This window comes from Galendromus occidentalis, unplaced genomic scaffold (assembly GCF_000255335.2).
Source record: "Galendromus occidentalis unplaced genomic scaffold, Mocc_1.1 scf7180000077508, whole genome shotgun sequence".
NCBI classification, from domain to species: domain Eukaryota; kingdom Metazoa; phylum Arthropoda; class Arachnida; order Mesostigmata; family Phytoseiidae; genus Galendromus; species Galendromus occidentalis.
Window position 1 is genome coordinate 392,744 of NW_003805496.1, and position 11,900 is coordinate 404,643.

The 11,900-nt window shown below is 51.2% G+C and overlaps 4 protein-coding genes across 4 annotated transcripts; 3 read left to right on the forward strand and 1 right to left on the reverse strand.

Moving 5' to 3' along the window:
- Positions 1-968: 968 nt before the first annotated feature.
- On the forward strand, positions 969-1,794 carry LOC100902708 (uncharacterized). Its single transcript, XM_003746881.2, has one exon. It carries the CDS (start codon positions 1,114-1,116, stop codon positions 1,702-1,704), a length of 591 nt encoding a protein of 196 aa, XP_003746929.1. The 5' UTR covers positions 969-1,113; the 3' UTR covers positions 1,705-1,794.
- A 2,109-nt stretch (positions 1,795-3,903) lies between these two features.
- pyd3 (beta-ureidopropionase pyd3) lies at positions 3,904-6,652 on the reverse strand. Its single transcript, XM_003746883.2, has 9 exons — positions 6,399-6,652; positions 6,037-6,184; positions 5,582-5,841; positions 5,374-5,479; positions 5,085-5,229; positions 4,707-4,958; positions 4,514-4,624; positions 4,328-4,414; positions 3,904-4,194 (listed from the first exon to the last, which is right to left on the reverse strand). Exons 2-9 carry the CDS (start codon positions 6,141-6,143, stop codon positions 4,090-4,092), a joined length of 1,173 nt encoding a protein of 390 aa, XP_003746931.1. The 5' UTR covers positions 6,144-6,184; positions 6,399-6,652; the 3' UTR covers positions 3,904-4,089.
- Positions 6,653-7,831: 1,179 nt separating this feature from the next.
- On the forward strand, positions 7,832-8,510 carry LOC108864707 (uncharacterized). The gene has a single exon (XM_018640858.1). The coding sequence runs from the start codon at positions 7,832-7,834 to the stop codon at positions 8,417-8,419; it is 588 nt and encodes a 195-aa protein (XP_018496374.1). The 3' UTR covers positions 8,420-8,510.
- A 1,503-nt stretch (positions 8,511-10,013) lies between these two features.
- LOC100903141 (uncharacterized) lies at positions 10,014-10,883 on the forward strand. The gene has a single exon (XM_003746884.2). The coding sequence runs from the start codon at positions 10,097-10,099 to the stop codon at positions 10,664-10,666; it is 570 nt and encodes a 189-aa protein (XP_003746932.1). The 5' UTR covers positions 10,014-10,096; the 3' UTR covers positions 10,667-10,883.
- The last annotated feature ends 1,017 nt before the right edge of the window (positions 10,884-11,900 follow it).

Consider the following 11,900-nt stretch of genomic DNA (forward strand, 5'->3'; position numbering starts at 1 on the left):
TAATACCTTCTCAACTCACCCAGGGGTCGGATTAGACACTCTTGGTCCTGCTTCAAGCGCCGGTAACCTGAGAAAAACTCCCATAAGTGACCTGCCATCCATGTGCGAAGCGATTCGAGTGCGCGCTCTCGAATGAAACATATGACTGTAGGGGTTTCGAAACTCGGTCGCGTCAGGGCGGTAATTTTCGAATCGGGAACAAACGACCGGCGGCCGACGGCGAGGCGGAGCGCCCACCCCGAGAAGACATATTTCCGGAACAAGGAGTGGCTTCGCTTGAGTTCATCTATTTGGTGGACGTCGATACGCCACGATTAGCGAGGATCGGGGACATCAATGAGTGACCTCTTCCTCGTTCAGGGAAGGAGCGAACAGTCGAGAGTGGCCGGTCAGCTGTTTTTCTCTGAGGGCGAGTTGTTGGGACGCGCTACATGACTCACGATTGACAATTACGCGATAAGAGTGAAGGCTGATTTTCCCGCCATCGCGGAAACTCGGGAGTATCTGAGTCGTTTGGGGCACGACTTTCCCCCGAAGCTCCGCTGCTGTTCTCCCGAGGACAGTCATCTCACTGGAAGACCTCTTGGAAAGAGGGACGATCCTTCGATGGGAAATCCACGATGAGGAAACTAAATCTTTCGCTAATCATTCCGTTCCCTCGGGGAACATCTCCGGGAACTTCATCTCCAGCTTGGTTTTGCTTCAGCCACCGCCCGACGGACCCACCGAGCTCGGCCGTGATCTCGGCGAGCAAGATGGATCCCCGCGAGCTTCCCGAAATGTTCGCTCCACTTTCGGAACTGGATGGCGAATAAATGGATATAGGATTAATTTCCCATGTTAACAAAAAACGCGTCAGTTCACGGGATGAGTCTGACAGTGTGAATCCGGAAGTTTCTCGGTGTTTCCTCGGGTTCGTCACAGTGGTGGCGCTTCTGATCCCGAGTTTCACTCTCCTGCGCGAACGTTCGAGAACCTCAAGTGAGGAGCTTTAAAAGGCTGGCTGATCGTGTACTTGTGTAACACAAGTTGTCTGTGTGCTTACATCGAAGCAAGCGCTAACTGTGAACCTCGTTCGTTAGGCTTCGTGTGGTTGCGACTAACGGAAACGCCATGTCATCTCAGAATAACTCGCACTGCTGTCAACGCGCTCACCAAGTCTCCCCATGGACTGGAGCTGGAGGCGAAATGGGGAGTTCCCTGCCGCTGATGGACTGGTTCGACAACCAGATGGCACGGATTCAAGACGATCTCGCTGTGAATCGCTTCTTTGACGTCCCTCATATTGGACGCATCGCCTTCGACCCGCATAGGAGATCGCGCCTCTTCGACGCTCTCTTCTCGGACGATGAGCCGGCGAACATGGAACTGACTTTCCACGAGAACCCCAACAAGAATCAAGTCGAATGCCAACTCAGCACCGGGTGTGGAGACTTCTTCAGGCCGGAAGACATCCAAGTGAACGTGAAGGATCGCCGTGTGGAGTTCACTGCGCGCCGGGAGCAGAAATCCGACGACGGCCACAACTATTCGGTACGCGAAGTTCGGCGCGTGTTCCACGTCCCCAAGAATGCGGACATCGAGAAACTCCACGCCGAAATGCGTCCGAACGGCAAGGTCATGCTGACGGCACCTCTGTTGAACCCGAAACCCATCGAAAAGAAATCCGACAAGCCAGTACCAATTAAGATCAATCGCAACTGAGTTGTGGGATCATTCCGCGGATTCTCTCCGATGTAAGATCTCGTTAAACATTTTACTTAAGTAATAAAGTGAAGCCAGTGAAGCTCCTCAGATAGCTCTCCTTCTTTAGATTCAGAATCGGGTCGGGTTTACTTATCGACTTACGAGATTGTTCCCCAAGTTTCCAATGCTCTTCACGGGAGCTGCCACCGCGGCGGTGGCATAGCGATGGGTTTCCCGACGGGGGAGTCTGATTTTCCCCCGAGCGCCTAGGTGGATTTCCGCACATTGAAATGCGATTCGGAGCGGGAGCTCTCGCTCGTAGAGAATTCCACGACAGTAATTGCTCTCCTTGATACTCGGCGGGCGGACTTCTGTCCGCTACCCTCGGAAAGATCGCGAAGGTTCCACACCGAGGCGCCAAACAGCTCCTCCCTCTTTATTCGGTAATTCTCTCGCTAGAGGTGAATCCCTTATGATGCCTCCACTTGCAATGCGTTGCGCCTACAGAGTGAATTGCCATCCAACAAGGACACTCTTCTTTACTATCAGCTTCTGTTTCGAAGCTCCAATTGGCTTGATGGCGGCGACGCGATTCTCTCTGAGTCTCCCGGAAGTGCCGAAACGGTTGGCAATACGACGAGCTCGTACTACTAACTTCGAAGTCGAATCGATGCTCTCGCTTTTCCCGATTGAGCTGTGATCTTGAAGAATGTTCTCGAAAATTCGCGATGATCCAAGAGCTGACTCGTACCTTCCCAACCGGTACATGGCTCGCTGTTCGCCCACTGAGCATTCTCATGCTGCGGATGCAGTCGCTGAACTTATTCATTTATTCTCGGGAATCCAAAGCAAGATCGATAGTGAAATCACCCGGGCTACAGAGTATAAGGTACCCGATCCCACTCTCGTCAGGGTTCGTCGAGAGCATTTCGTTCTCGAGTCCCTCGAGCGAATGACGAGAATCGAGATCGAATCCAATGATAATAATTGAATCAATCCAATGAACTGAACACCGCAAACTGAACATCCGGCCCGAGCTATGACAATATTTTGTCGATGTCGTGCTCCGCCCGAGTGATTTCTTCCAAGTCATTCGAGCAACGAATCGGCGTTGGTGCGACCTCACGCTTCCATGTTTGAGCCTTCCTGGCTTCATGCGGAACATGAAGTTGTCCGTACGCTGGTCGATCAACGTGTCATTCCCTAACCGCTTCACGAACGAATAAAAATGAGCATACGGAGACTGAGCATACGTTCTAACATTCCGGCAGGAGGGGAAGTGTCAGGGTCTAGGCTCCGAATGTCCTCTAATCCCGCTGGTTGACATGGCTCTCAATCCTCATACATACCCGCTTGGCATCTGTCTCCTCGCTTCGACTGGCTTACGCTTGAGCTTGCGGAGTGGCTTTGCACAACAGTCATAATCGACAACTCGAGCGTTGAAACCATGAACTGATCCCGAGCCCATCATATCATACAATAATCATTGTGTCGTCACACCTTGTCTCTCCGGGGAAATGCGGTCCGATACCAGAGGCGGCAGGAAGACAATCTTTCGTACATAGAACGTTGTTAGAGAGCGTTGGAGGGAGCAATCGGATCTTTTTGCATCTAAACAGACTGAGTACTTCGATGAGGATCGTTCTCATTGAGTGTGCCTCCATCAAAAGGATCGTGAAGGCAAATCTCGACCGCGACCCGTGTAATGCCTCCGGGATCGGAGACTTCTCGGTGGATATTTCTATCCTTACCGACGAGAGCTTTGCCTCAGATCCGAGGAGGAATATCAGGAATCGCATCGGTTGCGCTCCTGGAGTACACGGCGCCCGGAAGGGTGCTCCTACATCATACAGGAGAGTTCGAAATACCATAGCAGAGCTAAACAATGATCTCGAATCGTATTCCTCAGCATCCCTTTGAGCAGCGCAACAATGGTCTCGAATCTTTTCCCCTAGCGGGGAGGGCTCGAAATTTTCTGCGGTAATCCACGGCGGGATTCTCGGCATTTCAGGACATTCGGTGAGCCTCGGAGGAGATTTGCCAGGAGTCTCCGGAGAAATGGGCGGGAGAATCACGTTCTGCAAAGATTCTACACCTCCGCTCAAGGGTCTTCTTGCTATTGACGATCGCGGGCTTCCAAGCGTGGTCTCAACGGCCTGAGCAAAGACGAATTATACGGAGTTCAGGAATATATTCGAGAGAGGAAAATCGGAAGACGGAAACCTTATGTTCGTATGATCTTTATTGAGAAATTACCAAATCCAGATATGAATCTCTCATGGATGAGAGGCTGTCGACGGAGCCCTCTTCGGTTTACTGTCGCTGCTTTCCACAGGATCGAGACGCCTGGACATGTCACGAGTCTGGCCCTCGGGTTTTACTTCCAACCCCATTGAGCCGAGTTCATTGGAATTTCCCTTCGAGTGTTTTGTCGACGATAACTCGTCGACCACTTTCTTGTGACACTCGCTGCAGTATGTCGGCATACATGTCCAGCCGTGCCGTCATCTGCGAAGATCATTTGTTCGTTGTAACCCGTCACATGAGCTCTGGCATCATTCGTTCGTTACTGCTCGTCACATGAGCTCTGGGATCATTCACGCCGATTCGCGTGCGAGTTATATTGAAAAATGTTACTTACGCGGAAACCCCACAGATCGCGCACTTGTCGGTTTAAGTTTAGGTCAATCTCCGCTACAAGAACACCGTCCCGAGTTCTGCTCAAGCCCTGGAATTTTTTTGCATTCATTATCGAAGATGTTTCCCCGTGAGAGAGAAGTTTTGCGGATATTCCGAGGGAAACCGCGCTCGGGACTGGCATGCTCACCTCTGTGCGTGAGCCGTCCGGCGCGGCTACGTAACTGGACCCGTAGAAATGACCGAAACTTCTGTGCGCAGCTCTTCCATCACCAGACGTGAACTCGTTCGGGAAAGTTTCCTGGAAAGGAGAAAATGAGCCATCATTGAGCTCTGTTGGAAACCGCCGAGATTTTCGACGAGAGCAATCTTAGCCCACTCACCGTGCCAACCCTGTTGATCGCTGCAGTGAAATAAGAGTTCGCGACAGCGGCACAGCGGGCCTCGATCGGCCAAATGGGCTCACTGAGTCCATCCACCGTTGCCGAGGGATTGAACACGATATCGGCTCCATTTAGAGCAAAAGCCAACCAGTTCAGAGGGTGATGACGCCCATAACAAATGTTGATGGCGATTCGACCAAACTGAGTATGGAATACGGGGTGACCGAGATTCGATTCCATGTAGTAGGTGGACTGGAGTCAAGGGATTCAATCAAAACGGTCATTCTTTCCACCTCTGGGCTAAGGGGAGATCGATCCGATTGATCGATTGGAGTCGATCCTGACCCTTCTGAGCTCTTCTCGATAGACTTAGGATACCTCATTGAAATCACCGACTCTTGGGATGTGGTTTTTACGAGTCTTGCCCAAGACAACTCCTGAATTCGATACGACCACACAAGTGTTCCAGATGACGTCGTGCTCGTCTCTCTCGAGTATGGGCGCGAGAATCACTATATTGTACCTGGAAAACGGACAGCATCCAGATAAGTGGGGCTCCCAGAACTGGTCAACGATGACTGTGCGGAGATGAGGTCCAGATTACATGATAGCTGGATGAGAGTAGATAATGATAGAATGCGCCCGGAGAAAGTTTCAACTGACTCACTTTTTCGCCAAATTCTGGCAAAATTTGATGCTCGGGCCATCCTCGGCCGATTCTGCGAACTCACACCAGGGCTGCTTCTCCCGAGTACAAAAGGCAAATGGCATCGCTGGAAAACAATTTGATAGATTACCATCCGGGGCAGATTTTTGTTTTGGGGTGTCGGTGGGGACTTAAAAATTTCGAACTGATGACATCCGCAGAATCTTACAGAATGCCTCCTGGTAGCAGATCACGTTCGATCCGCATTGCGCTGCCGCATGAGTGAGTTTTCCGATTCGCTCCAGGATAGCGTCCCTCTGTTGACCCACAGGATCCGTCGTCGGAGCCTGAATTTTGTTTTGTACGACCGCGATCCGAACTTTGTTTGGTGCCCGAGAATTTTCCGCTTTGGCATCGATGCTATAAGCAGCGAGCTCGAAATCTCCTTCTTCCGCCAAATCACTGATCACTTCCGGAAGTTCCAGTTTTCTGGAATATTTCGCCTCCGTCGACGCTTCAGTCATATTTGGACGATTTACCTCTGAACCGAAAACTAGGATCAATGCACCGAGTCTAAGGCCATGCCCCCAGTTGGTCATCCAGTCAGAGATTCTTCCATTCCCTCGTTCGAATCGATGGAAGCGAGACGGAGCCGAGCGTGAGAAGCCACACCCACCCACTCACCGGAACCCGCTGCCGAAGAGTATTCTGCGCACCTCATCGTGTTGTTCCGGGGACAGATTATCTCTCAGGATTTGCTCGATACTATCCGTCTGCATTCGCTCGGCCATCTCGATCCCAAGGCACGCGTTTCAGGAGTGGTTGGCCAAAACTAGATGAGGAAACATTAGTAGGTCCTTTGAAAGCTGATTCTGTTCAGCAGGATTGTCGAAGCATTCAAGACGTCTTCTCCGAGATATTCATCAGTCGATGAGCTCGATTAAGGGTCTATCCGGACGGACTCGAGGGAGCAGCAAAAATCTCAGTCAGACATCCGTCAAGGTTGTGCAATCGTTGGCTGTTCCGCGGCTTTGGACGAAACTCACATGATCCACTGGAGTCCACTCCGGTAGCTATCCGCCGTCAACTTGCTCGACTGTACGGATGATACTTGGTGTCTCGACGACGAGATTCGCTTCTCCCAGACAGTTGGAAGGTTACTCATGCAAGATGATAATTGACACGTGAAAGAGCAGAGAGAGCAATCCCGTTCCGAGAGATAATCCCTATCAAGGAGCAGCAACGTCTTTTTGTCTCAAGCTTCCAATAGATGGACACGGACGCACAAACAGCGCTCAAATGAAAAGTTCTGCGAAACGGAGCTGACGCTTCTCGGCGATGCATCTCTCGTCTGAGAGACTTATCCGAGCTTAAAACCGCTAATCCCAAGCTTTCAGGTTGTCGTGTCGGATCCAATAATCGAGCCGAGACTCTCGAAAATTATCGAAAACAAACCTGTGATTTTCTCTTCCCAATGCAACGATAATGGGAATCAATCTCGAGCACGTCCCTGAATCTGGAGCAGGTTTTGGGGATCCGATCTTAACGATATTCGAGAGCGGAGGTTCAGCCGTCGTCTGCCGTCAGTACTTCGGTAGAGGGTGGAGTTGTTCGAGAGTACCCATTCCCGGCCCACCGTGGCTTGATCCTTGCAAACCCCGCCCCCGAACTTCTCGAGTTCTAGGAAATCCTTACGCCATCGAGGATCAAGAAGTCTGGGCATCACAACATCTCCGACCGGTCGAGCAAACATCGCTAGCTCCCTCCTGAGATATCTATGCTTGGAATTTGATCGATTGAAACTCGAGCGTGAGCTGGGGACATAGAAGACTCTCTACGGAAAAGTTCCGACGAGGCTCCATGGGTATCTTGTTTCGTTTGGTTTTTTTCAGCGACTCCCACAGGGGATTACCGACAGGTAGCTTCGACATGCGATGTCATCAGTCGTTATCATCGTGATGATCACCCGAGATCTCCAGAAGAGCGGGGAAAGTGATAAGTCACCGGCCCGAACTTCAGGTAAGAAAACCTGTTCCCCCCTCCGAACTTCAAGGATAACGAAAAACTCGAGGTGGAGAAGCAGAGAGGTTCGTCTTCGGCTAGGGGGTTAGGCACCGGCATCCCGAAAGCTCTCCCGACCTCGGAGTCCTCTCCCTCCGAGGTATGAGAGATGAGAGTCAGAGTATCCGTCATTGTAGCTGGGAGCTGTTAGCTCGACTGGAGCATGCAACTTCCGCTCTGGATCTTTCGCGAAAATTCTCGAGCCTCCCACCGACGCTACCAGGGTACTGTAGAAAAGTCGAGAGGGCTGCGACCTCCGATGGAGAGGGTATATAAGCGATGTCAGCTTGAGTCGCGGTCATAGTCTACGCTGGACGACTCGCAGAACCGCTAAACGCTCGTCGAAGCGTCAACTCAGCACTGTTGAGCGTACAACAGCAACTTATTCCACACTACTTCCTCAGTAGCGAGACCCGACATGGCTTTCAACCATTTGTCCAGCGGTCCGCGCAGAAGGCACCCGCTCATCATTTGGGCGCCAGCAGAGCGCGAACCGGAGCCCGCGCTGTCCCTAGTTAACTGGTTTGGCGATCAAATGACTCGGATGGAAGACGAATTGATGCAACACGGAATGTCTGATATACCCGAGGTGGGCCGTATTGACTTCGATCCCTGGAGGAGGTCACGGCTATTCGACGCACTCTTCTCTGACGACGCGTTGCAGACCGAGATGAAGTTCCACGAAAACCCCAACAAGAATCAGATCGAGTGTCAACTTAGCACCGGCTGCGGAGACTTCTTCAGGCCCGAGGACATCGAGCTAAATGTCAAAGACCGTAACATCGAGTTCAAAGCCCGCCGCGAACAAAAATCCGAGGATGGGAACAACTACACCGTTAGAGAAGTTCGTCGCATCATGACTCTCCCCGAGAACGCTGAAATCGACAAACTTCATGCGGAAATGGGTCCGAATGGTAAGGTGATGCTCTCTGCTCCGCTATTGAAGCCTAAACCAATCGAGCCCAAAGTGAAAGGATCTGTGCCGATCAAGATCAATAGGACGTAGCTTGTATGAATGAACGAATGTGATTCGTGATCCTGAATGTTCCTCGAGAATCCCTTCCTCTTGGATGAGTCCCAAGTGCGACTCGATGATCTCGCCTGTAAACAAAGAGCTCTGCATATCACTGTACAAATAAACGGGATTGAATATTTTGTCATACATTAATAAAACTGAATAATTCATCCATCCCTGAGTCCTCGTGTTTTCATTTCTTGACTGAAGCTCGATCACAGCACAGAATCTCGGGACAGGGGTCAGAACCTGTCAGAGGGGTGGAGCGCTCCGAGATCAAAAACAAGACGGCGATTGCCCAAGAAAGGTGTTGAGTATCAAACGACCAATTCCATCGCGGAAGTCGTCGAGTCGACATGGACGCAGAAGTGGAAGTCGCTGAATGACTGGGTCCGCGAAGAAATAGTCCTTGATCGCAGGACTATCATACCGGCTACGATGGCCAATCGCTCTATGTTACTTCGCATTCCTGCGTTACTCCAGTCATCGGATAGGGGAGCATTTCCTCAATTTCAGGAAGCGCACGCGATCCCTCAAAAAATCGACAGCCTGCGCTCATCATCAGGGATGTGAATTTTTCGCAGCAAAACATCGCCGATAACGCGGCGTGTCGCGGTCTGGAATCTGGAATCTCGCGGAAAACCTCGAAATCTCCTAAGAATCGACCCGAATTCGCGGCAAGAGCGAATGCCAAGAACTCCGCTGCACGAATTTGTGTCTCTCGGGGAATCCAGGTCCGATCGGACTTTCGAGCTCGAGGCCTAACTCGAGCAATACCGGGGTTCCGCTGAGCCCTTTCGCGGCTCGAATCACGGTCGATCCTCAGAGCCTGATTTCTTGACCAGGCGGGACTTTCTCCTGGGTTGTTCAAATAAACTCCGATGGAATTGAAGTCAATCCAAGATCAAGCTAGCGGGCACTGCTAGATGTTGTCAGAAATTGCGGTTCCCGGAAAAATCGTGATCGCCGCGAAAATTCACCTCCCTGTTTAGCATGGCTTATCGCAATACCCTTCCGGCTGACGATTGACGTCCGCATGCTGTAGTCAGTTCGGCAGTCGGCAAGCACGGAGCATGCACTGGATGTGGAAACTTGACCCCTTATCGCACTACCTTAGACCTCAGCCCCGTTGGGGATCGGAACTCAAGCCCAATCGGACATTCAAGTGGGTTGGAGAATCAGCAATAGATTGAATTTCGTCGGCCTCCGTCCTGTGAGAGCATCCTCAATCCAGGTGAGAAACTCAACGTCGTTCCGGCCCGTGTCGCAATCTTACTCACGAACGAGCAGGTAGCGACCATATTCGGACACCCCGATCCATCCGATGATCGACTCCCTTGCCAGGCTAGCAAGTCGGATCTCGAGTCTCGATTCGCTCAACTCTGACCTCGAGCTTCTCTGGAAAATTATCTCGGACCAAAGCACAAGCTAATCAATGCCGGTAAAAATGGATTCCGATAATCTTTGTTGCGGAAAAGGCCAGTTCATTCAGGAAGCTTCCCAGCGATGCAGGGACTGTCTAGAATGATCCAGACACTCAATGGGAGAGGGTATTTAAACGAGGCGCGCGAGCCGGACCGTCACATTCGAGACTTAGCTTGCGCCGAATGCGAGTCGTGTTCGTCTCAGCGTTTCAAGCTTCAAACTTCGTGTACTCTAGTAGCAAACATGTCGTGCTGTCAGCGTGATCATCCGCTTGCCATGTGGGCGCCTTCGAGCAGTGAGCTGCAGCCCTCACTGACACTCATGAGTTGGTTCGACGATCAGCTGTCCCGCATGCAAGGAGATCTAATCCAGAACAGATTCTTCGATTGCCCTGAGGTGGGTCGCATCGACTTCGGTCCTCGAAGGAGATCGCGTCTGTTCGATGCGCTGTTCTCCAACGACGCCATCGACACAGAAATGAAGTTCCACGAAAACCCCAACAAGAACCAGGTCGAATGTCAGCTGAGTACCGGTTGCGGGAACTTCTTCAGACCAGAAGACATCGAGCTCAACTTGAAAGATCGCAACCTAGAATTCAAGGCCCGACGAGAGGAAAAGTCTGAGGATGGCCACAGCTACACGATCAGGGAAGTCCGTCGAGTTGTTCCGGTTCCCGAAACTGCTGAAATCGAGAAACTCCACGCCGAAATGGGCCCGAACGGGAAGGTGATGCTGTCAGCTCCGCTATTGAAGCCGAAACCCCTGGAGAACAAGGCCAAAACTCCCGTGCCAATCAAAATCAATAGATCGTGAACACGCATGAATGAATGGATCAGTATCGCGAGTCGCTGGACGTATGTTCAGGTGCTGACGAGTGGGCACCCCTGAATGATTGAATATTTAAGGCGAATTGAGTGGTCAAAGTTTGATCTCCATCGTGCCACGAGCGCGTCATCTCATTTTCCTTTTTTGTACGAAGGCAAATCACCGTGAAATCATTGATAAAATCCAATAAATATAATATTGAAGTCGAAACTCCGCGAGTTCTCATTGGTCAGCTCGAAACCGTCATTTCGGAACAGTAGTAATTCTCTCCAAGTTTCGCGGGAAATTCGTTCCGTCCCACGAAATTCTTTGATTTCGACCGATTATGACTCATATTCGCCGGAAGCTCCTGAACGAGTTTCATCTTCTCGCACGGGCGGGTCTTCCGCCGCGGGGTCCTACTCATCCTTCATTGACTCGTTTTGTTGGCGTTGTATTTCGGGGGTTCGGAGCTCCGCACAGAAAACCGGCCAGGGAACCGTTAGCACACGGGCGCCTGAGTGAGTTGTTTTCGATTCATGAGCTTTTTGAGTGAGCGCGCTCCGTACCCGATGGATACTCGGTATTGAATATGAAGCACAGCGTCCACCGTCAGGCTCAGCTCAGATCCCCTCAGAGGACTCCTTGAACCGATAGAATCACGGTGAGAGCGTTTCGACTCTGCTCAAGGCTGATAACGTGCGGAGGATCCTGTAATCGAACTGAAGAGCGACAGCAGCGTACGTTAGGCACGAGGCTAGAAACTTGACGAAATTCTCAACACAGTGAGTGAAGTAGCCGATTTTCAGGGCGTCCCATCCGTCATTGAATCGGAGCACGGCGGGCACATCGGAATGAGATTCTCTGGAAAAGTATCCGTTTTTCAACAGAATCAATCGGTCGGTTTCCACGCACAAATTCCTGAAAGCCGTGCATCGCCCAGCCAAGACGAAGAGCTGAGCGACCTGCAGTATGAAACCCACCATGGGGAGATGACTCCGCAGCGGATACTTTCCTTCTGTGTGTAGTTTGGTGGGAATATAAAGAATCATGAAAAGAATCAGGACATAGATCAATGACAGAACATGGGCGAAAACAAAGTTCGTGGCCCTTATTCGTTTCCGCAGATCCCATTTCTTCGCAATCACGTCGGGGACGTCCACGTACGCTCCATGCAAAGCCTCCGCTATGTGTCGCTGATCGTCAATCATCCGGCAAACAATGTCCGAAATTATTGAGACAC